Source organism: Periplaneta americana, chromosome 16 (assembly GCF_040183065.1).
Source record: "Periplaneta americana isolate PAMFEO1 chromosome 16, P.americana_PAMFEO1_priV1, whole genome shotgun sequence".
In the NCBI taxonomy this organism is placed as follows: domain Eukaryota; kingdom Metazoa; phylum Arthropoda; class Insecta; order Blattodea; family Blattidae; genus Periplaneta; species Periplaneta americana.
The window spans coordinates 123,332,955-123,358,210 of NC_091132.1; the positions used below are offsets into that span (position 1 = coordinate 123,332,955).

At 34.5% G+C, this 25,256-nt stretch overlaps 1 protein-coding gene across 1 annotated transcript in view; it reads right to left on the minus strand.

Moving 5' to 3' along the window:
• Positions 1-19,878, minus strand: part of LOC138691197 (putative aminopeptidase-2) — a 155,663-nt gene extending 135,785 nt beyond the window's left edge. The window contains exons 1-5 of the mRNA XM_069812984.1: positions 19,586-19,878; positions 12,584-13,055; positions 4,573-4,737; positions 3,905-4,207; positions 1,700-1,883 (exon numbers count right to left, since the gene is read on the minus strand). Coding sequence (XP_069669085.1) covers positions 1,700-1,883; positions 3,905-4,207; positions 4,573-4,737; positions 12,584-13,041 — 1,110 coding nt within the window. The 5' untranslated portion in view covers positions 13,042-13,055; positions 19,586-19,878. The remainder of the gene's footprint in view (positions 1-1,699; positions 1,884-3,904; positions 4,208-4,572; positions 4,738-12,583; positions 13,056-19,585) is intronic.
• Positions 19,879-25,256: the final 5,378 nt, after the last annotated feature.

Genomic DNA, 25,256 nt, shown 5'->3' on the forward strand with positions numbered 1-25,256 from the left:
TAGAGGATTACCGGCACTTGAGCCGATCGCGTGTGTACTCATAACATTACCGGCACTTGTACCGATCGCGTATATCATACCATTCTCGGTTTTCCAGCCGATCGCGTACGTCATAAAGTTCTCGGCATTTTGAGCCGATCGAGTTTCTGACATAGTTCCCGGCCATTAAGCCGATCGAAGTGATAAAGTGGAGATTTCGCACTTTTTAGTTTGTGATTATTCAAAAAGTGGTAGCAGCGATTTTAAACTGACGTTAGACGAGGTAATTACGTTGCCGAGATCACACGGAAGACAACAGCCAGTATTCCGTCGCTTGGACTCGAGTAAGGGACGTGACCCGAATAAACATACTTAGTGGAACTTTACTCCTTGGTTTCTTTTCGTGTGAATGACAAACATCACATTATATCCTACACCCACAAAACCACAAGGTCCCTGAGAAGAGATCACCTCTACCGGGGGACAGCATCCGTCCAACTGAGCAAACCGACTTCTGCTCTGTCGGCGACGCGGCAGAACAAGAAGAGTGCAACCATCGCAAATGGCGCAACCAACTCGTGGCACCAGGTAACCGTCGCAAAAGGCAAAGGAAGCTTTTAATAGAAAAAGAAGCATTTTCTGCGGACTTCTGGAAAAATAACTAAGGAAGAGACTAGTGAATTGCTTTGTGTGGAGTATGATCTTGTATGGGGCAGAAACATGGACATTACGACGAAGTGAAGAGAACCGAATAGAAGCATTTGAAATGTGAATATGGAGAAGAATGGAATGTGTGAAATGGACAGACAGAATAAGAAATGAAGCTGTGTTGGAAAGAGTGGGTGAAGAAAGAATGATGCTAAAACTGATCAGAAAGAGAAAAATAAATTGGTTGGTCACTGGCTGAAAAGAAACTGCCTACTGTAGTATGAACTGGAAGGAATGGTGAACGGGAGAAGAGTTCGAGGTGGAAGAAGATATCAGGTCATAGACGACATTAAGATATATGGATCATATGAGGAAACGAAGGGGAAGGCAGGAAATAGGAAAGATTGGAGAAAGCTGGGTTTGTAGTGAAAGACCTGCCCTTGGGCAGAACACTGAATGAATGAATGAATGAATGAATGAATGAATGAATGCATGAATTAATTAATATTTAAATTTCTTCCTCTTTTCTTCTTCTTCTTCTTCTTCTTTCTGCCTACTTGTAATGCAATTTTGAACCCACGAAACGAACGTTGTTCATGCGGAATAAATTCACTTGGTTTAATTTATTTGATATGTTCAGTAGTGTTTAATGTATGTAATAGTTTTGAATGAATGGAATATGTATTTTATAATAAATGCTGTTTTGACGCTTTGAAAAAAAAATGTGACTGAAGTACATGAAATCGATTAATAGTATTCAAGGAGCTAAGAAAACTAATTACAAATATACACATTTTAAAGTGAAGAATTGATAGATATACATACAATTGAAAGAAAGAACAAAGCAGTACTGAAGTAATAGCTGTGATTGGGATCATTATTAGCAAAACTCTCTTGTAAATTTGTCGTCGAATTCATGGGTTGAAAATTTGAACTCCGAACTTATGCTTACTCGCTGTGTTTCTTCCAGAAACGAAAGTGACACATTTATTATGAGGCAAATATATCTAAAGATTTTGCGCACTTAACATTTAGCTCCTTCAATGTGAAATAATATTTTATATATGTTTACCTTCGCAACAGCTTTGAAACCAAAGAAGGTAGCAAATCCTTCATTAAGCCATGTGAATTTCCACCATTTTGGACTGACTAAATCTCCGAACCATAAATGAGATATCTCGTGTCCAGTCAATAATGCAACAGCCTTCTTTTCTTCACTATTGTGTTTTCCTTCCATGTAAAGAATCTTTTCTTCCCTAGAACATGAAACAAATGCAAGAAATACTAATTGTTTTTGTCTCATTGGAGTAAAATATAGGTATGGATTGTAATAATTTTCATTCTAAAGTTGTATTTTTTGTCTTAAATGAAATTCTTTTCGACTTTACTCTTGTTTTGAAATATTGACTTGACTTCTACGTATGAATATTTTTGCACACTTAAATGTATTTACAAGTATTTTTAATTGCTTGTTCTCGTTGAAAAATGTGGAACAATTATTAAAAAATAAATTCGATGGTGTTTGGCTATAGGGACACAACTCATAAAAATGAGTTTTGAATTAAATGAAAATTAAAATCGAACTCTTATTGCAAATAATTTTCAACACAAATAAAAATTTCAAATGCTAGTATTATTTTATTTTTTGTACACCCACATGTAGAATTTAACTTGTGCATTCTCCTGAGAAATAAAACTCCATTAGCGCAAAAAATGACAATCCCCTTTCCCCGAACACCATAGAATCATACATTCATTCATAGTTTTGTACCCAAGGGCAAATCTTTCCTGTTCTCTGCCTTTCTGTTAGTCTCCGTGTACGAACCATATACAGAGACATCATTTTAATTTTACTTCAATTTTTATTGCACGTGAGTTTTTGAATGTACTTCACTCCCACCCCCTCTAACAGTAAACTTCCAACCGTTCTCCACACAGACCAAGCGTATACAGTCAAAGTCGCCTTACGATCGTAGTAAACACAAACAGTACTGAATTAGTGAGTATAGTACGTTTCAGAAATATGTTCGCGTTTTCTAGTAACGAAAGAGCGTCCAATATTGAATCAAATTTTCGCACAGGTACTGTTGTCAGTTTGCCTACGTCGCATCCCTGTTTCCCCCACCCGTTTCTTCTCGCCCGTTTGTAAAGACTAGTGGCTGGGCTTCTTAGCTATTTTCTGAAAACATTAGTTTCTGTTAGGAATTGGACGTCTAATTACGTAATAATATACAACTGTTTAAAATAACTTAAATAAAAGGGCCTCGTTAATTAATTGTCACGTGATTTCCCCCTTTCTACGACCCTGAGTCAAAACCACTTGGATGGACAGTAGATAGCATGTCTGAGTAATTTTATCTTTTCGGATCGGGCAGAAGAGAAGATTGCATTTACAGTACGTAAGGGACTCTTTTGAAGAGTAGGTACAGAATTATTTCAACATGAGTTACTAGTACGAAGGACGAAACTGGTAATTGGATTAGGTGTAATAGTCTATAGTGCGATAATATGCAAAAAATAACTGAAGTCTCTTTCGAAATGAACGGCCACCATTTTCAAAATTGTGTTTAAATATTCATATTATGAATATTTTTCAATTTAACTTCATTTTCTATATTGTACGATAATGTGCTGTAGACAGTATAATGTACGCTGCATAATGAATACGTAATTTACTACTTTACGTAAATGGATGAACTACTTTTCTTCCCTCCTATAGACCTACCTAGTAAAGCGATTTGTTTGTATTTTACGCCAGTAGTCTATCATCGAAATCCAGTCGAGGAAGGAGGTAGCAAACGGTGTTTCCGATTATCAACCGTTAATCCAAAGGTATAGCCAGGTTAATATCAGAAATGTTAGTAAAAATAAAATGATGTCCCTGTATTATCTTAATGTTATCTATCATCTGACATCTTCTGCTCCGAACATTTTAAATTATATATCTATAAAGAGAAAGTATTTAGATAGTAAGATAGTAACATTCGTGGTTCAGTACTCTGCACTACTGAGAAGAAGTACGAAAAATCATGATTAGTAGAATCTTTTATCTAGTCAATGATAAATTGAATAATATCGGCCATAAATTTCTTCTATTTTGGTACAACTAGGCTAATATTTGTAATGTAATTTAATACTTATTTTTAAAGAGATAAATATTGTCAGGGTCTACGACAAATATTTTCTGTGTTTGTATCATCATATTGAAATATGCTCTTGCTCTTTGCATTCTCTCGCGACTTTGTATTTTACATTTTTTACTAAACTAAAAACTTACAGGTAAGTGATGAGACCCCAGTTTTCCATCCCCAAATATGGAAAATCTTGTAAAGCTACCTGATCTAGCTTTGGTAGCTCATACTTGATTTCAGTATAGTTTTCAAGGTGTTCAATTAGTGGTTGTGTCAGGTCCAATATATATTCCCCATATGATAATTTATCTTCTGTCATCCAAACACTGTACTTCCCGTCTGAATTGGAAATATTCTTTAGAGTTGACGATACAACAAATGCCAGAAGGTATGTAGACATGGGTGGTGATTCTTTGAATGAATCCCATATTCTGCCCCCAATCTCTGGACTGAAATACATAATGTAACATATTGAAGTATATAATCACACTAGGTTCATTATTGATAATAACACAGTAAGCATAGTAAATTTGCATAAATAAATAAATAAATAAACAAATAAATAAATACATAAATAAATAAATACATAAATAAATAAATCAATAAATATATAAATAAATATAATAAATACATAAATAAATCAATAAATAAATATATATAAATATATAAATAAAGATTTAAATATATAAATAAATAAATAAGTAAATAAGTAAATACACAATAAATAAAATTGTATTCATGAAATAAAATAAATCACTCGATTAAATACAAATTTAACACGATTCTAAAGAAAATTATACTAAATAAAGCTTACACAGGTTCAGAGCTTCTTTCTAAAGGCATGTTGCTTAAGGAAAAATAATTTCTGGGTCTTGCTAAATTAACTTGAAATCTAGCCTTCAGTGCTGGCTCATCAAAACAGGGAAAAGCCCTGCGTGCGTAGGTGGGTTCGAACTGTGTTGCCAGCATAGGACTAGAGCTGGAATAAAAAGAATTACGGAAAATGAGGTACAATACAAATTGAAGTATTACATATACACATAGGATGGAAGTGAAATAACCCTGCAGATTTCCAGAGCGAATAGCTCATGTTGTATGTAAAAAAAATGTGTAATATCATATTGGTGTAAAGTTCATACCTCTATCAAAAATATTTCTCTTTTCGCAGATATTTAACACTTATTCTGTAACTATTGCGAGTGGGATCATGAACTATTCATATGCATATTCTTTGTTTGCCTAAAGGTACAGTTACCCATAAAAGGAATGAGACGACTCTTGGTCGTCGGAAGTTAAAGTTCTGCAGCGCGGTTCACTCGATATCGACGTAACAATAAGTACCATGCAAATACAACAAGGACAAGGACCAGAATAAAGGCCACGAAGAAGATAGCCATTTAAAGGCCACGATTTCACAACATAACTCGAGTCACAGAATATCATTGCTTCTCTGTACCGAATGGCAAATGCCTGCTAAGGGATCTACGTTCTGGACTGCTGCTGTAACTGTCTTGTCTCAGTATCTCATATAGTAGCGTGTCGGTTTCACTGTCCACTGTATAACCGAAATGTCTCGTATTCGATCCCAGGTAAAACTTTTTTTATTGAGGTGTAATTAATTGGTTCAGAGTTCCTCGACTGTCTAATTTGTCGAAAAATATGGAATAATTTATGCACAATTTCTGGGTCTTACAAGAGGGCTGAACCTCGTCGAAAAAAATCTTACTCGGAAGTTGAAAGTATTCTTCCTCAAACCAAAATCATAAGAAACAAAAAGAGACCTGTTATCTTAAAATCTTGTCCACATGCCATCAGCTTCTATTACAGTTCTAAGTCAATACGGCATGGATGTCACGAGATTGTGGAATAAGTTCTGATCCCCGGCGAGATCTTCCCAGGCGTCAACAACTTGATTCCACAATTCGTCTCGATTTCGAGGGTGTTGGTGGGCATAGGTGGCTATTCTGTAGTGACATAGATTATCTCTCGGAACCTTTCCGTAAAAGTAAATTAAATTCACTCCTTGACACTGAAAACCTTAGTCGTAGAGTAATTTTTCCACCAGCATACAAGCTGAAGTAGCACAGCCATTGATAAATGTTTTGTACACAGAATTAGACTGAATTTCTATTCGACAGAATCTATAATCAATGGCTTGTCTGAACATGATAAACAAATCCAAAGTGTTTCGAATGTCACTGAACAATTTCAAAATATTAATTTAAAAACTAAAAAAGGGTCGTAAATGCTGTATCTAGTGTTTATTTACATTTATGTCTACAAAATGAATCTTGAAAAAACGTATATTGTACTGGTACTACTGATATTAAGAGTAAATGTATTGTATTTTTCACTTAATTTCAGAATCACTTCAGTGGATGTTCTCCATTCAATGTTGTGAAAAAATTCAAGAGTAAAAAAATGTAGATAACGCAGGGACTAAAAAATCTCATCTATTAAAAAGAAGAATCTCTATGTAATGAGTTGCAATGTAATGATCCTCATGTTCGTAAATACTACAAGAAGTGCAGTGTAATTTATCAGAACTTATGAAAGAGGGAAATAGAATACATTTGAATAGAAAAGTACAAAATTCAGATAATGCAATTAAAGCTATTCGAAATATTATTAAAGTTAAACTTGTAGATATTCTAAGAAAGAAAATATTTTTTCATTAAAACCAGTGATTATAAAGTAGAGAATCCCAAATCTATTGCAAATTCTTTTAACGTCTTATAGTATATAGTACAGAAATATTATTGACAACTTTAACATTCAAGATTTTGCAAAAGATACTGCAGTTGGTTACTTAACAGCTGCATTTAATAATTAGTATTAATATATGTAATTAGTCAATAACTGCAACAGTGCTTTTTCATTCAATCATGACATGAATAAAATTGAATGCACATTGAATTAAACACTATTGCAAACACATAGATAAAATAGTTAAAATCAACTGAAGGGGTGAGAATGAAATAATCCAAAGCCACTCTTTTAACAAAAATTGTTTTGTGCGAGTGGTGTAAATGCATTCATTAGATTAACGTTTATAATATTATAACTTGTAATTTTGTATTGTCTGCGATCATTAACACGTAATCTGAGGACTTTGTAAAACTCTATTTCAACGTTACTTAGCTATTTCAATGTTATTTAGACAAAAAATCGTTGATGTAGACTAAGAATCGAACTCGCTCTCTTCTACACAACATGCAAAAATCTTAGCGTCTGAACTATTGAAACGACACGAAAGCTTGCCTTTCTGTTGTTCGGAGAGTCGATCTAGTCATGATGGTCCATTGTCGATTTAACTACACGATTTATGAATATATTTATCTTTTATTTACGTAATATTATCATATTTTTTGCAGTTTTTGAAGTGAATTTCAGAACGATGCTAGTAACAAACCAAATAGCCTGCATTTAAGTAACTCAATATTCGTTATCTTGCGTATCAGTGCTCTGGTCTCCGATCATGCGCAGTGTCTTACATCCGAAACTTAGGAATAGTCAGTCGTCTCATTCTTTTCCAGGGAAACTGTACAAGAATACAAGAGGCCTCGTCAATGTAATAATATAAAAAGCAATGTGTCAACAATTAAAATATTAAATGAGTAAAAAATAATACAATTTAACTGAAATACTACATGATTTTCAAAAAATTCATTCGTATTACAAAATGGATTATTTTGTAGCCGTCTCTTAATCTGAACTTTAAATTGTGTTTCATTAAGTGCCTTTATATTTGTTGGTATCTTGTTATATACTTTTATTGCAGTAATTACATAGCTTGATTGTGTTTTTTTGCAACTTGATATGTGGTACGTTTAATTGATCATTATTTCTGGTTTCATAGCGATGCAGATTTACTATACTTGTATAATTAGTAATATTCTTCTTTACATACGTTAAAAGTTCAAAAATATATAGATTGTAGACTGTCATAATCTTTTCATTTTTGAAAAGGGATCTACATGATAGTCTGGGTGGTGACATTGTTATAATACGAACTGCTTTTTTCTGCAGTAACAGAATGTTTGGAAGGTCAGAACTATTTCCATATAAAAATAATCCATATCTAATAACACTTTCAAATAGTGCATAGTAAACTTGTTTTAAATAATGTTTGGAAATCTTGTACATGATACTTCTCAAGAGATAAATTACTCTAGACATTCATTTACATACATAACTGACATGGCTGTTCCACCTTAGTTTAGGATCCAAATACATACCCAGCATCTTTACAGATTCATTTATCACATTATTTTGGGTTTGTTTGAAACTTAGAGTTAACACATGAGTTTTTCATCATTAACAATAAATCCATTAATTGAAAACCACTTTCTTATTTCAGCAAATACAGCTTACTTCATAAAATCTAACTCAGCACTATTATTATGTGTGATAACAAAAGTTGTATCGTCAGCATACATTATAGTTTTAGCCGACACATTGTATGGCAAGTAATTTATCATAATAAGAAACAAGAATGGACCAAGAATAGAGCCCTGAGGAACACCACATTTAATTGGAGCTACAGCACTTCTTTTTCCATTTACATCAACAATATGGGAACGTCCAAGATATCGATAGAAAATCCAATAAAGAATAATTTATTCTTCTGGCATATTTCAATAGGGTGGACGGTTTTCGTGTAAATTTAACTTACAAATCACTAATTTCAAGACATTGAACGATGCAACCAGATTGCAACGTTGTAGCCAGAGACGGAGGCGCGAGGTATTCACATACGGAGACAGACCTGAGGTCGTTGACCTCTTACATATGTATTAAGAGAAGAAAGAGGACTGTGTTAGCGGCGATGTTCCCGGACTGCTGAAATTTCCAACTTCATATTCTAATTAACCGTGCATTTAATTGCGAAACGCAATATAGGTTTTGTATTCATTTAATTGTACCCTATCGCTTCTTTCAACTTGCAGGATTATTTCACTTCCACCCTGTATACTTATATATTGGATGAATAATTTATAGATAAATTTCAAAACGGCTATCCGACTGTCGGCCGAGCCGTTTCCATACTCCGATTACGCCGACAGCTTACTATCAGTGATATGCAGTGCAATATGGGTAATATGACACACCACATACTATTAATGTAATATATTACTAAATTTAAGCAATTAAAACTTCACTTTCTTACCGAACGTAGGAATGGATATGCTCATACTCTCTGGATTCTTATTCGATATACTTTTAGAACCTGTTTAAGAAGTGATGCGTAAGTCGATGCAGTCTGCGTTGGGAAATGAAGGCAATGTTTTACCGAAAGCTATAGTTCAGTTGTTGCAGTGTGTGTATGTATACATGTATATGTATATGTATGTAGCTATGTATTGCTACAGAGATTCTTAAATTAGGTTCCTAGGCCATAATTCCATACTTAACGCGTATATTTCATGTTTCCATAAACAATACAGCTATTCCATGTGACTGGAAATCAGCTATAGTGGTAACCATACATAAAGGTTGAAATAAATTAATGTCGGAAACTACAGCCGATTAGCTTTACATCTGTCGTATGTAAAGTCATGGAGCATTTGATATCGCATTATATTCGTCATGTTCTAAATGCGAAAGACTGGTTTTACAACCGCCAGCATGGTTTTAGGGAAGGCTTCTCATGTGATAGTCAAATTACGTCGCTGGTTCAGGATCCAGCTGAAGAAGTAGATAGAGGCGGAAGAATCGATGCAGTTGTGATTGATTTTTCGAAAGCATTTGATTTGGTGTCACATGACATATTAATAGGTAAGTTAAGTAGGCTAGGAATAGATAAAAGAGTGGTGCTATGGATCCAAGAATTCTTAAAAGGTAGAACCCAGAGAGTTAGAGTAGGCCATGAAATATCGGAAATTGGAAATATAAGTTCAGGGGTGCCACAGGGCAGCGTTCTGGGTCCCTTACTCTTTATAATATACGTAAATGAACTATGCCAGAATATTACATCAAATGTGAGGCTATTTGCAGACGACTGCATTATCTATAGAAAGATTAGAAATAATTCAGATGTAGATGCTATTCAAACAGACTTGAATAAAATTTATAACTGGGCGTTAATGCATAGGATGAAAATAAATGGTTCTAAAAGTAAATCTATAACATTTTGTAAAACCCGAGAGGAAACTAGTCTTAATTACGAATTCAGTGGTGTTGTAATTCCGCAAGAACAATGTTGTAAATACCTAGGAGTGTATTTAAACTCCAGACTTTCTTGGAGAGAGCATGTTGATAATGTTACGGGTAAAGCATGGAGGGCATTTCACTTTATTATGAGAATCTTGAGAAAGGCTAGCCCCAAATCGAGGGAAATAGCATATCTAACGTTAGTGCGACCGTTAATGGAATACGGAACTACATGTTGGAATCCCTATAGAATATATCAGATAAATTCCTTAGAAAGAATCCAGTACGGGGCAGCTAAATTTGTTAAAGGTAAAAGAGAAGATGGAAACGATACGATAAAAGAACTTAAATGGGAAACTTTGGAAAACAGACGTAGGAAAACTAGAATAACATAATTGTATAGAGCACATCTAGGTCAGAAAGCATGGGTAGACATAACGGCTCGGTTAGAAAAGCCAACGTACTATGGTAGGAACGATCATGATTTTAAAATCAAATGTAGGAAACAGAAAACGGATGTAGGTAAATTCTCATTTTTAAATAGAACTATAAATGATTGGAATGACCTACCTGCAGCGGTCTTTGAGGGCTGTCCTTCCTTAAGGAGATTCAAGACTAACTTAAAAAGTTGTGTATAAAGTGCAAATTAAAATTAAGGTGACATTCAACATTTAATTTTTTGAGGTGACATGTATTTATCTAGCCTGACGAGTTACTTCCTTGGTTTGAATTGTAAATTATTTAAAAATAGCGTGTAAGAGGGCCTTAGACTAGAAATGTTTAGTTTAAATGTAGTTCTGTTTATAAGTATGCATAAGGATGTAATTATTTGACTTATTTGAACTGTTTATCAGTGAAGTGAGGTGAGTCAGTGAAGTTATGGTTTTACAGTGCAGTGAACAGTTCCGATCAGTGATAATTTATAGCGTCAATGAAATGTGTTCTATAGTGTCAGTGAAATGTGTTACAGAGTGTCAGTGAAATGTGTGCTAAAGTGTCAGTGAAATGCGTCATAGTGCCACTACAGGGAATGAGATGAGAGTAAAGTGAAAGACTATTGAAACTTATGTAGGGCCTATACATAAATATGTAGGTTGTATTGTAAAATTAGGTATTTTATTTATGTTTTATTATTATTGTGTTAAATTGTATTGTGTATTCTTATTGTTTGTGCATAAAATTGTATATGTATTGTAAAATTGTATTGTGTATTGTAAATTTTATTGTGTATTGCTTATCATTTTATTGTGTTTATATTGTATATACCACTGCCACCGGGTGCTTGCCCACTTGCAGTGTAAATAAATACATATATACATAAGCGCCCGAGGTTGCGGGTTCGATCCCGGAGCAGGTCGATTGTATTTAAGTGTGCTTAAATGCGACAGGCTTATGTCAGTATATTTACTGGCACATGACACAACTCCTGCGGGAGAAAATTCCGGCACACCGGCGACGCTGATGTGACCTTGGCAGTTGCGAGCGTCGTTAAATAAAACTTAAACATTTTTAAACACACATATATATATATATATATATATATATATATATATATAATTGTTTTGCACTTTGTCTATTAGAATATCCAGTGATAAATTCACAAGAGTTAGGTTGGGGGATCCGTCTGAAAACTCTGTTCTAAAATACTGTAGGAGCTTCTCCAAGGAGAGTGAGAACTGTTTCCTCAGGAGATATTGCAACTTTGATCGGGAGGATCCCTGAGAGATTGAATTATGTAATTAATGCAAATTGTGGTAATACACGCTTCTAAATGTGAAAAGCAAGTGTCAGTGAACTGCAGTAAACAAAGAACAAGTGTTAGACTGAATAATTAATGAATGAGTTTTCGGAGCACTTTGTTACTTATTCCTTCTCGCAAAAATTCAAGTAAAACTTTATGAAAATAACCTTTTTTACATAAACAGAATTTTAAATTCTACTATAACTTAATACTGCACTACGAAATAACAAAATAATATTCAGAAATATAAAATAAATCTTAATTTTCAAATAAAGAGTTGCTTTTTTGTGCCTGCCAGTGTAGTAATTACGAAAGCAGCATCAATTTCATGCTGAAGATGGGGCAGGCATGAGTGTAAAAATGCAGTAATTCAATTTAAAATCGTAAAATTATTACATAATACGGGCTTTAACCACCTCAAATGAGAATTTATGCCTTCGGAGACATATCAATATAAGTTATTTTACTTTCATGATATGAACTTGATTCTTTCATAATAACAAATTCCAATTAATATTTACAACCATTCCAAGTTCTAAACGTTCATGATTCCATCACAGTCTAGTATATACAGTCACGAAGCTTGAATTTATGGAGTACTAGAAGCAATAGACTGTGCTGGTACTATTTCGCATTGTCTGTAATGAGGCGATAGTAGCGATCATAGTGGTTAGGAGCTATCTATGGATTCATATTTACTACTATTGAGCTTCGTGACTGTATATGCTAGACTGTGATTCCACTTCAGTTTGATAGAGACATAGGTACGAAAAGCATGCCGAGGAATATCTCTAAAATTGTACAGTAGGAATTTCCAGATGTTTTGAAATTTAGTATATAATCATTCGATTGAAACATCAAGAATTCTACATTTAGACTACTACTTGTATGTTATCTTAATCTTATATAACTCATATTACTAGTTTCTTACATGTTTCCAAAATAAGGATTTGGATAATAGAATCCGTATAAACCTACAGATTCTCTTTCGTTTATACTTCCAGTAAATGTTAGGTTTATAACATACTGTCGTCCAGGCTGCAATTTCTGACGTAACTTCATTCTGTAGAAATGGGTATTTTCATCGTAGTTTGTGTTCACAACCCGTAGGTATTGTGATCCATCCAGTGTCTTTACCGTGGGACTGCCCACGATGTCCAATCCATCACGGTGCAAGGTGATGTGATTCTTACTAGTTGTGGCATTCACTGTAATCTCCACCTCTCCCATGAATATAAAATCCTGCTCCTCGAAGTAAGGAATTAAGTGTAACTTGTAGTGAGTTGGTAGGACAGTGATTGGCAGTCTGTGATCTCTCGATGAACAACCACATAATGGCAGAGATAGCAGAAATAGCTGCACTAGTGTACACAGTTTAACCTGGGCCATAACGAGTTGGTGACCTGGAAAAAATAACGAAACGAGAAAAACCTTAGTTGTGGGAATACAGGGTGGAAGTGAAATCTGTGCCTGGGAGTAAAAAGGTCTTAAGTAAGAATTTTATACTATTCAGGAGAGAGTAGAAAGTTTGAAATTGGTGTCAGTTACAGAGTTTTTTAATTAAGTGGGTTTTTTCCTGGATATTATTTTTTATATTTCTTCTAAAATAGGTAATGTTGCTCATTTAAACATTTTCTTGATTATTTCCAAAAATAGCCGCTATTAAGTCCTTTTAAGACTAGAACCCAAACTGAGTAGAAGGGACTATTTAAACATAAGATCTTTTTCATGTAAAATAAATGAGAAATGTAAATTATAACGAATGCAAAATGAGTCTTAAACAATTATAGGACTGTTTACCCTGATGCTTAAAGTTTTAAAAGAAAAGGGCATCAGTATATGATAAAATGCCTAAAAGACAAATTAGAACTTTTTAATAGGAAAGCATGGAAAGTAAACATGTGATGGTTTGTAAGAAATAAATTATTAAATATTCTTAAGTCCTTTATTCTGTGTGTGCTCGATTCAAAAAGTACTTAGGGCATTTGTTAACGCCCTATAAATCTAGTCAGGAGTCTTACTTGACTTTAACCGTTTTACCAGATTGTAGAGAATTGTTTCCGCTCTCAGAATATATCAAAATCTCATTTTCACAAAAAATTGACTTAAGAACTTTTTGCTCCCGGCCACAGAGATAAACCTGCAGATTTGCAGAGCGAATTGATCATACTGAGTACAACAAAAAGTCTAATACCATATAGGTGACAAGTTTATAGTTTTCGAAAAAAAAATTGCCTTTTTTTTTTCGAAAAGTTTAACGTCCTCGTTGTGAATAATTAGTATGCATAGGATCATGATTTCTGTCACTTATAATGGAGAATGCAATCAGGAATATTTTTTTTCCTTTGTCGTATTTCGATAGCATGGACTGTTTACGTGTAAGTTAATTAAAAATTATTGCAAATTTGGCGCCTGACTAACATGACTAGACGTGGCAACACTGACCAGCTGTTCTCGACTTTCTTTCGATAGGGGTAAGGGATAATAGTCAGATCGTCTTGTCCCATTATTAGGCCTATGTTAATATCCAATGGAAGTTTCAGTCATCCGATTTTAAGTGAAGCTTGTATCGCCATTCAACTTAGTTTATCGAAATGCCAAGATTTTCTAGTTCGGAATGATAGGACCCGATTTTAATTTACGGAGAGACGAAATGCAACTCGCGTGCCGCTCAAAGCTTGTATGCAGGAAGATTTCCGGTAAGATACTGCCTAGTGCAGAGATACTCGTCGCTGTCTGCTAGCTGATCCGTGACACGGACAAGGTCATTCCAACATTTCACAATCGGGATCGATAACTAGCCTATCTACCTGAAAAAATTGTTGACAGGGAATAGGAGATTTTAAATTTGATCGAGAACAACCCGGGCCGAAGCAGTCGCTTGATTGTGGAGTACGTAACCTTTTGTTTACATCTGACGTCGGATGAGTTCAGTGCTTCCGTGTGGAATCTTGGACATTGCAACGTTGCCAGCGAATTTAAACTTTCTTTGAAATTATTTAATTAACCATGCAATTAATTGCAAAACAGATAACACTAAATAACAAAAATTTTGCTCCGACTTAAAACAATGTGACCTTTATGGTTTGGTGTGCGCTGAATCCGAAAATACATTTCTTTTCTCCGTATCACATAAGATTTTTAAGATATACTATGATTTCACTTTTCGATCAGCACTCTCCCAAGGAAATATCTGGCGCAGGTTGGGGGTTGTAAACTAAAACAAAAGTAATGCATTTTATGAGTTTATGAACTATTTCCGGTTTCTTATGTTTGTTGAGATGATTTTTTATACTTCTAATCAATAAACAGATATTAGTCCTTTTTATTCAGTAACTTTCATAGCAGTTCAAAGTGAGATCTACAGAATGGTTCACACCTGTGGAGTAACGGTTAGAGCGTCTAGCCGCGAAACCAGGTGGCCCGGGTTCGATTCCCTGTCGGGGCAAGTTATCTGGTTGAGGTTTTTTCCGGGATTTTCCCTCAACCCAATATGAGTGAATGCTGGGTAACTTGCGGTGTTGGACCCCGGACTCATTTCACCGGCATTATCACCATCTCATTCAGAAGCTAAATAACCTAAGATGTTGATAAAGCGTCGTAAAATAACCTACTAAAAAAATCTATGGAATGAACAAATAAGGGTGTGGTTTTCAGTATTCAAAAATAAAATTTACCTGTTTGAGTGAGGACAAATTAAAAGAGGGTATTTTCATCGGCTGACTCTTTGTTTGAGGAAAACTTTCTATTACAGAAAAAATGGCATGACGCGCTTTCAAAGATGTTTGCTCAAATTCCCTTGGAAATTCTATGACAGCAAACTACATCGAACTTGTGGAAACCATGTTAAGTGCATATCAGAAAATAGAGTGAAATATATCCCTAAAAATACACTTTTTACTTTCTCATTTGGATTTCTTTCTTCCTAACCTTGGAGCGGTAAGCGACGAGCATGGGGAAGATTTATCAATTAATATCTGAAATGGAAAAGCGATATAAAGAAAGAACATCATCTAACATGCATGAAAACTATTGTTGGTTGTTTGTTATAGACAGTTCCAGATCTAATTATAAGCGGAAGTCAACCAGAAAATCGTTTTAAATGTTAAGTTCAAATTCCGAGATTTTTCTCTTTATACGCATGAAATATTTTTATTGTTGTTATATGTTTTGTGTTTTAAACTATGTAACATCATTTTTGTATCCAATACACATTTTTGAAGTATTATGAGGCATTTTGAATCCATAGTCTGTTGTAATTTTATCAGTAGCAGAGAAAAATAATAAAAAGAAGTTTTTTTCATTAAAAAATTAAATTCACTTTCCTCGGAAAATGAACGTGATGGTGCAACTTGGATTTTAAATTCGGGTTTAGGGCACACATATTAGTAATATTCGCCTATTTTTATTTCGGTGCAAGACAAAAAGTAAAAGTTTGTTGTTCAGTGTAATCGATATTCTGTTTATTTTCATGTAATCTATCCAGTGGCGAAGCCCTTAAGAGGCTATTGAGGCTGAGCCTATCTAAAAAAATTTGAGTTATTATTCCTAGTAACAGCAGGCCTATAAGTTTGTACTAACGATATGTCGTAAAACTTGGTTGCATTCCGATCCTTGCATATACTGTATTAAGTTCACTGTTGGAAGTCATTCCAATATGGAGATAGCAACGAGGCTTAAGGCAAAAAGCCTCTAGAGGCATAGCTACGATCTTAACGCGCAAGCTTGAGGGGATCGAGGAGGAGTTATCGATTCGCTACATCTCCGTACTGGACCAGGCTAGCCTTCTGTCACCATAATACTGTCGCGCTATATTGGTATTCTCTGAAAGCGCTGCGTGTTGTGTTGAGCGTAATCAAAAGTGCATGCGTGTGTGTGTTACATGTTAATTTTGTCTGAAATGGCTCATTCTGAGAGAACATTGATGTCTGTATTTGTAGAATTGAAATAGAAACCGTTTTCAGGTTGGACGTATGAAACAAGATGTCCTTACACCACACTTAATATTAAAATAGCAGATGGAAGAAGAAAAAATAGAAATTTTCATTTTTCGTGGTATAAGAAATATTCTTGGCTTGGCTAACAGAGTGCTCTGAGATAAATAAGTAGACAGTGGATGCGGGATGACTTAAGGAAAAGTGAAGTTGTTTCGTATTAGAGTATATGGCGAGTACCGGGCGAGTACAGCAGAGTGCAAAACGAATGAACCCCGATCTGTTCATAGTAACATTGCAAAGCAATGTGTGCAGTTGTGTTATCCTGCTCAAGTATTTAGTACGCGTTGAATATGTTGTGCTGATCCATTCATAATGGCAAAACGTTAAATTCGCTCAGAGATACGAAGTGCAATTAAGAAGTATGAGAGTGACTTTTATGTATTAACGTGTGCAATGTATGTAAAATTAAAATAAAAACCAGAACAACTCAGGCTATAGAGAAACATTGCAACAGTACATCGCACAGGAAATGCGTTGAAATGAAATAACAATAATAATAATAATAATAATAATAATAATAATAATAATAATAATAATAATAATAATAATAATAATCATCATCATCATCACCATCATTTAGTTGTGCGGGTCTAACGACACGTGCAACATGATGCTCAGTGCAAATATTCCTCTAAAGAAATTGAGTGATCCCCATTTTAGAGGCTTTCTTCAGAAATTCTCTCGATACAAAAACTATTTAAGCGATAGGCGAAGACGATTCAGCTTCGACAACTTACGAGAATATATCGTCGTTTAGTGCAACGCTGGTAATTGCATCAATGATGACGAGGACTGAACTTGCAAGGTATGTGCTACACTACTACAGTACGTTATTTTTCTTTTCCTTCTGACTGTACGGAGATACAGCAGCATGTTGACGTCGTCTGTTTACATTTAAAACCTATTGAGCCAATGGTCTAAATGAAAAAAATGTAACATGTAATAAATGTGCACTACATTCAACGATAAGTCATCCCGCATCCCCTGTCTACAAATAAGTTATATTGTTTTACCTGTATTCGGTTTAGGGGTGAAAATGAGTAGTGGGGTCTATGTCACAAAAAATGATAGAAAAGGCAATAAACATCTGCTCTATAAAAAGATGCAAAGTAAGCAGATATGTTCAGCTTACCCAGTACTTACACCTTAGTTTGGCCACTGAATCTATCTCTCCTTTCAATGTGCAGGGTTATATCACTTCCACTCCGTGTTTCACTCTTCATTATTGATTTTAAATGCCTGTTTCAAACTACACGGGCTATTCAAATACTATAAGGTGACGTATGAGAATAGAAATAAGACTGATGAACATACATAATTATTTGGATACGTGCAGTATATTTTACTCGAGCCATTCCAATGTGGTGATCTAGAAGAAACATACTTTAAAGAATAAAAATCTTAATTGTGTGCATATTTCTTTTTGTGTCACATAAAATGTTTTTTAAGCTACAGTGTTCGAAAAATTCCGATATACTGCTGCGAGGTATAGTTGCTGTATGGAATGGAATATAAAATTTCGGGAGGGGGTACTACGGCCCAGCACTGTTACCTTTTATGATCTATCGCGTTAACCCTCAAGTTACGCGCATTCCCAAACACACACCGACTGACTACACTAAGGTTCGCTGCGTACCCAGGTTTCGAGTAGACATCCACCCCGTGTCCCTAGACCAGCCCCCTCCGTGCGTCGCCAGCCGGCTTTCCGGTAATGCTCTGGAATGATGACGGAATGGAGAAATGCTGACGGAATGATGTAGATGTCTAATATGGGGAAACGGGAGAATCCCGAGAAAACCCCAACTGCTACCTTGTCCACCACAAGTGTCACTATGGATTTTTTAATTAAAAATTCCAAGTCTGACTGGGATTCGAATCCGGACTGTCTGCGTTACAGACTGAACGTCTGACCATTTAGTTACCTCAAGGGATACTCGTAATTGCCATGGGGAAAACCTCGGAAAAAAGCCAACCAGAAGAGATCCCTATGTGTGAGGGACGACAGAGAAGACGAAAAATGTTACATAACACACACAATAATTGCTTTTAAAGACGGCTCGAGAAATTTGATTTCTTTTATTTAAATTTGCCGTTTACCACTTTAAAAATGAACGAAGGAGGGAACTATTTCTAATTGCCTGAAGAAAATGTTTGCAATACGACGAACAGAGTTTTTTTTTAATTAGTAAGTAAATTTGTATAACGTGAAATAAGCTTCTCTTATTCTCTGTGTTCACTGAATAATTAAAATTAAATCGAAAGAGTTTAAAAATAATATTTTTAATTTGTTATTTTAACGTAAAATAAGCATATCGTATTTTTATTTTGCCTGTGGAGTTTTAATATTTTAAAATTTTGTTTTTATAACGTGAAATAAGCAGCATTATTGTTTACGTTCTCTGGAACATTTAATTGAAATGGGAATGTAGAAATATTTCTTAATATATTAAATTTATTTTGAAATGAATGCATCTTATTGTCTGTAGTCTCTGAATAAATTTAAATTAGATTGTAGAGTTTATTTTAAATTTTCCAAGATTTTGTTCAACGTATATGGGAATGACCTTCCACTTTTCTTTTCAAAAGAAGCCAGGTGAAGAGGTTGTTTAGAGCAATAAAATCTGATGTGTTCTCCCTACTGATTGCAGCGTTACACGATCTCATAATGCACGTTAATTAAAATGCACGTTTTTCTGGAAAACTATTCAAAATTTAGCAAAATGGTATTTTAATATTTTGTTGCTCTTTATTAAAGGAATCACCCAGCAGAATAAATTACATCACTTACGGTTCACATTGTATACACAATGAAAATTTACAGAGTTGTTATCGGTTTGGTTTACCGTTGTACCGGCGCGTGTGTGCTCTGGGAGGATTGTGGTTGCGACCGCCAGAATTAGTACCGTTACAGTGCAATTAAACCAGAACACACTTACCTTACAACAATATGCTAATAAAGTCGCCTTTCTTTTCTCACACAAATGAAATATCACGTAAATAATTTTTCGTTCACTCTCCTCAGTTCTTCCATGAAACTAACACTTGGTGAGAATTCTGTGACTTGTGGTTAGCACGAAAACAGTCTTTCACCAGACACAAAGCAGAACAACATTACCAACGTGCGAAGATCAGTGCTATGGACGTGATCCAATCCACGACAGTGATATTAACACAGTAGTGATCGTCATGTAGGCAGACAGTTTGGAAGAGATGCAGATGTACTACTTCGAATGAATGGTATCTCTTATATCACGAACATTTAACTGCTTTCCTCCTCAATTTTATCATGCAATTCTGCGAATTTGATTTAGTTCCAAGATTTCCTTGACAAAGGTTATCTCTTATGTTATGAATGAGATATATTATGTATTTGTGAAGGAAGGAGATCAGAGACTGTTGAAGAAGGCGGCATAAAATTACTTCAAGGCTAATAATTCACAGTAGCGTATTGAAATATCTTTGTTTATAATCCATTACGTGTTATTCTTCAACTTTAATAATAATAATAATAATAATAATAATAATAATAATAATAATAATAATAATAATAATAATAATAATAATAATAATAATATGTTCGTTCAGTCCGGCGATTCTTGTTTTGAGACTTGAAAGCATATTTTAGAGTCCTTTCAGATGGTTGCTAGCCAGGAGAAAGCTAGTCCAATGATGGGGCTGCCATCTCACAGCATCTGGACAGACCATTCTCTTTATTATTTATATGAACCGAATATTAAAGAGTGGAAGCAAACTCGCCATGGATATATACAAATTAACAGACACCTTAAATTGGATTCAATTCTCTTTGCAGATTATTTGGTATTATTAGCACTTTCAGAAGACGACCTCCAAAGGTCAATATATAATTTGCAGCAAGTAGCAGCCACATACAATATGGAAATTTCAACAGATAAAACAAAAAGTCCACACCTGTGAAGTAACGGTTGGCGCATCTAGCCTCGAAACCAGGTGGCCCGTGTTCGATTCCCGGTCGGGGCAAGTTACCTGGTTGAGGTTTTTTTCCGGGGCTTTCCCTCAACCCAAAATGAGCAAATGCTGGGTAACTTTCGGTGTTGGACCCCGGACTCATTTCACCGGCATTATCACCTTCATCTCATTCAGAAGCTAAATAACCTAGCTGTTGATAAAGCGTCGTAAAATAACCTACTAAAATAAAAAAATAAAACAAAAATTATGGCATTCTGTGCGAAATGCCCAATACAAAGTAAAATTTGTCTTGATAATAAAATGTTATAAAGATGTAATACTTTTCCATATTTAGGTTACAATCTTTCCATTTTTAAAGAATTGGACATATTACAGAAAATTAATAAATACACAAGAGCTATGGGCATTATAAATAGTGTGATGAAACCATCCTTGGTTCAGAAACACACCCGCATACGTCTCTACAACACATTGGCACGACCGATGCTCAGCTATGGCAGCGAAGCATGGACACTGAGGAAAGCAGATAAAATCAGAATAACGGCTTGTGAAATGCGATTCATGCGAAGAACAGCGGGCTATACCAAATGGGACCCGAAAAGAAATTGTGAAATTTTGAAGGAACTAAAAACTCAACCAGTTTTAGATTACATTGTTCAATATCAGTCTAATTGGAAACATCATTTGGAAAGAATGAGTAATAGTAGACTCCCAAAGGCAATTTATGATTATGTATCACATGGCCTCTCTTGGAGGAAAGCCAACTTATTGCTATGTAGGCTAGGCTTTGTTTTATTGTTCTTTTAATAATAATCACTGTTTGGTAGGAAATATTACAGTAGACTCTTGCTAATCTTGCCATTCCTTGCACAGAGAGATTAGCAAAAGTGCCGGATTACTGAGAGTGCTTAAAAATTTAATGCAATAAGCTCCGCAAACTACTCCACTTGCACTTCTAAATCGAAACTAGAATGTTCCACAAGTGGCCGGCCAACGCGTGGACAGATGTGACAAATGCTTCAATAACGGAGATGTTTATGTGAAGAAATTAAGTAAGCTTCAAATTTGCAAGTGACATGTTTTTGGTTAATTAAATATTTTTTTTAATAATTAAGGCCAAACGGTCGTTACTTCCTGGATTACCCTCGTATAAATTCCGAAATCTACAAGGGTAAAATACGTTTCAAAATAAATAGCTAATATAATTAATTATTAAATGTTGTATTCAGTCCAAGCTTCAATTTCTTTAATACCGACTGAGGTTTAGAAACGCTGTAGTTTCTCTCAGGGAAGATGAAATGTTTCTCCAAACTGCCGATAGATACCGTGCAAAGTCAGCTGCTACAGAACCAGTTTATACAATGGCTCTGGCTGCTACCGAAGAAAAGCAAATCCGCTGAACGTCGGATGACAACGTTTTAGATTGTACAGTTTTCTATGTTTTATAGCTTTTTTCCTTTAATTCTGAGAATGAAATAAAACAAATAGCTCTATATAAACACATTGCATGTAACATTCTAAATATTACCGGATTACATTGAAGTTTGAACACATTATAATTCTAACGAAGGGAAATGAAGGACTTGTCATGCTAATCTCCATATTTATGTTGAGCTTGTTTCTAAAAGGTACCAAATCCAACCGGACAAATTTTACAGGAGAGAAAAAAATACTTACTGGAGCTACAATAATTATTTTATGCTCGACCATGCCGAAATGTAGTAATTATACACCTGGTAGTAGCCCTTTAATGCACCTCATTAAAGTACACCTATTCATTATAGTTCAGTTCTTCAGCCAATGAGAAATCACCATTGTAGCATTATAAAAGCGCAAGTATCGATTATTCTCGGATATGCAATCGAAAGACAATTAGCGAAACGTCAAAGAGGCTGGAAATCCAATACTGTCACAGAAGGTTATGTTCTGTTACTATAATAATTAGCGTTAATTGTAAATAATATTCAAATAAATTCAATTTGTCATCTCGTTTTTCAATTATAAATCAATTTCCAGGTTATATCAATATTGATGTTCATGTTATTCTCTAGATTATATAAGGTCAATGACATTCGTCCCTCGGAAAAAAAATAAATACTTTAGTGTCTGCGCACATCTCACAATTTAGAAGGTCAGTTCCGCTCTTCACTTAGATAACCTTAACATGAATACTTATGAATAATTTCAAGTTAGAAATATGGTCGAGCATAAAAAGTCGTATGAAACTTGCCTATAATGGTAATTAAGATCCTCGTATGAAAAATTATGAAACTCGCGCTCGTTTCATTAACAAACATACTCGCGTCTTAATTACTACCATTATAGGCTCGTTGCATAATGTACTATCAATATATCAATAATTTATTTAGGGGTTGTCTGCACCTCTTTGAAGTTTTTATAGCAAATTTTGATTCCACATTTATTCAAAAGTTACTGCGAATTTAATTTTAGATTTCGCATGAAAATTCGAAAAGGTTTCTGTACAGTCCACTTAATGACAAAATAATTTGCAATAATAATATATTTTGTGACATTTAGTATCAATTACAATGTTGTCTTACATATAAGACAACATTTAGAATTAACATCTTGTCTTAGCAGCACAAAAGCAAAACTTATCACACATCATAGTGAACGTTAATAACATTAATAAAGGTGCATTTGATGCCAAAATTATTTACTTTCACGACTCCCTTGTAAAGTGAAATTTTCTATAATTCATAACTCCTGTCAGAAAGTAGAGATCTGAAGTAATTCTTCTTAGTTTGTTTTAGATGGCTACAGTTTGGTATTTCTCTCGGTTGAACCAAAATACGATTATATCTTATCTAATTTCTGAGAATTTTGTGCGCACATACTGGTGCCACTGTGTATGCAGAATGTACAGGAGTGGTAAAAAAAATCAGACCGCCCCTTGTAGCTGATTTCAGAGCCTTGTTCACTCCAGAGCACGATAGACTGGTAACTGAGACATTCGTGGTTCGAATCCTGCCTAGGAAGGAATCTTTTTTTTTGTTCCTTATTCAAATTTGTTCCCAATACTTTTCGATTGCAGCGATATTTTACTACTTAATTAACTTATTATTCCCAAAACATGAATTTTACCAGCAATAGAAAAGTACTGGGAATAAATTTGAATAAGGAACAAAAAAAGTTTCCTTCCCAGGCAGGATTCGAACCACGAAAGTCTTAGTTACCAGTCTATCGTGCTTTTGATTGAACAAGACTCTGAAATCAGCTACAAGGGTAGGTCCGGTCCCTTTTGCCACTACTGTACACCTACTATGCTGTTGTAGGATGAATAGTCTGTCATTTGGCTTCACTAATTTCAAAGCTTTAAGTCCTTGGATCTGTCTTTTACGAGATTTTATGTCTTTGTCTCACATTAAAATTTTTTTTTTGGCTCACAGCATCTGTATTGGCCCAGTATTGCTTGTTTTCCCGTAGCATATCATTATTTGATATAAAACAGGGAGTTAGTACTTTATGCTATGATAGCTGAAGCGAACATGGTATGTTTTGCTGTAAAATATAAATTTAGACGACATCTATACACGGGATTACGGAACTTTTTGCCAAAAATCCTTTCGTGTTCAGATTCCGAAAACTAGTGGGTATGCGCTTGCCAAATGTAACTTATTTTTTCGAAAAATCTTGGATTTGATACCTTTTGGAAACAAGCTTCACATAAGGACAGGTGAACAGATGAATTACCGGAGGGAGTATTGGGTAATAGAAAACATAGCCCTAAATATTTCAAACAGGAATATTTCGCGTAAATGAATTGGGTAAGTTTCAATTAAATTTTAAGTAAAAAGCAATTTATTTTATTTACGAAACTTGTATAATAATAAAATTGTGAGAATAGAGGACAAAATTACACATTTAAAATATATGTCATTGCATGATACATAGCTTACTGTATGTACTGATATCTGACAGCCGTTATCAAAACGATCGGCTAGTTTTGCGGATCCGAACGTGAGTAAACGATCACTTTGGGTTATTTTTTAAATGAAGACCTATTATTATTTGAGAAAAAATATTGTAGTGTGTGCATAATTACTGAATGAAATGATCCTTAAGTAATGAATAAGAAGAAAATACGTTTAATTGTTTGTGAGAAATGTCTGTATACAGGCAACCGGAGAGAGAAATATGGTTACTTACACATTGACATCACTTTTTCTATTTCAGAGATATTCAAAACCTATATTTGTGTGGAAAAGTCTCAATTGATTTTTCGCGGCATCATGAAGCTGTCTCTTCTCACTTAATTTAATAGGCTTCTAAAAAATCAAGCTTGATGAAATGGAATCCGTTTCAGTTGATTTATTAATTAATTAATTAAGGCAGGCCTGTATAAAATGTATGATAGATATAGTCAGTGTTTAAAGACAATAGAAGAGTATGATGCCAAAACGCGTTCAGTGTATTTTTATGAAAAGACTGGGCTATTTTTTTTTAATCCACTGGTCTACGAACTGAGCGAGTTTTCAAGTGACATGTACAATAACACACACCTTTAGAGAAGGATTGGCGTTGTTTTGGAAGAAAAGATGTTTAAAATATGACAGAAGTCTAAAAAATCGTATATACATATATATGTATATATATATATATATATATATATATATATATATATATATATATGTTTCC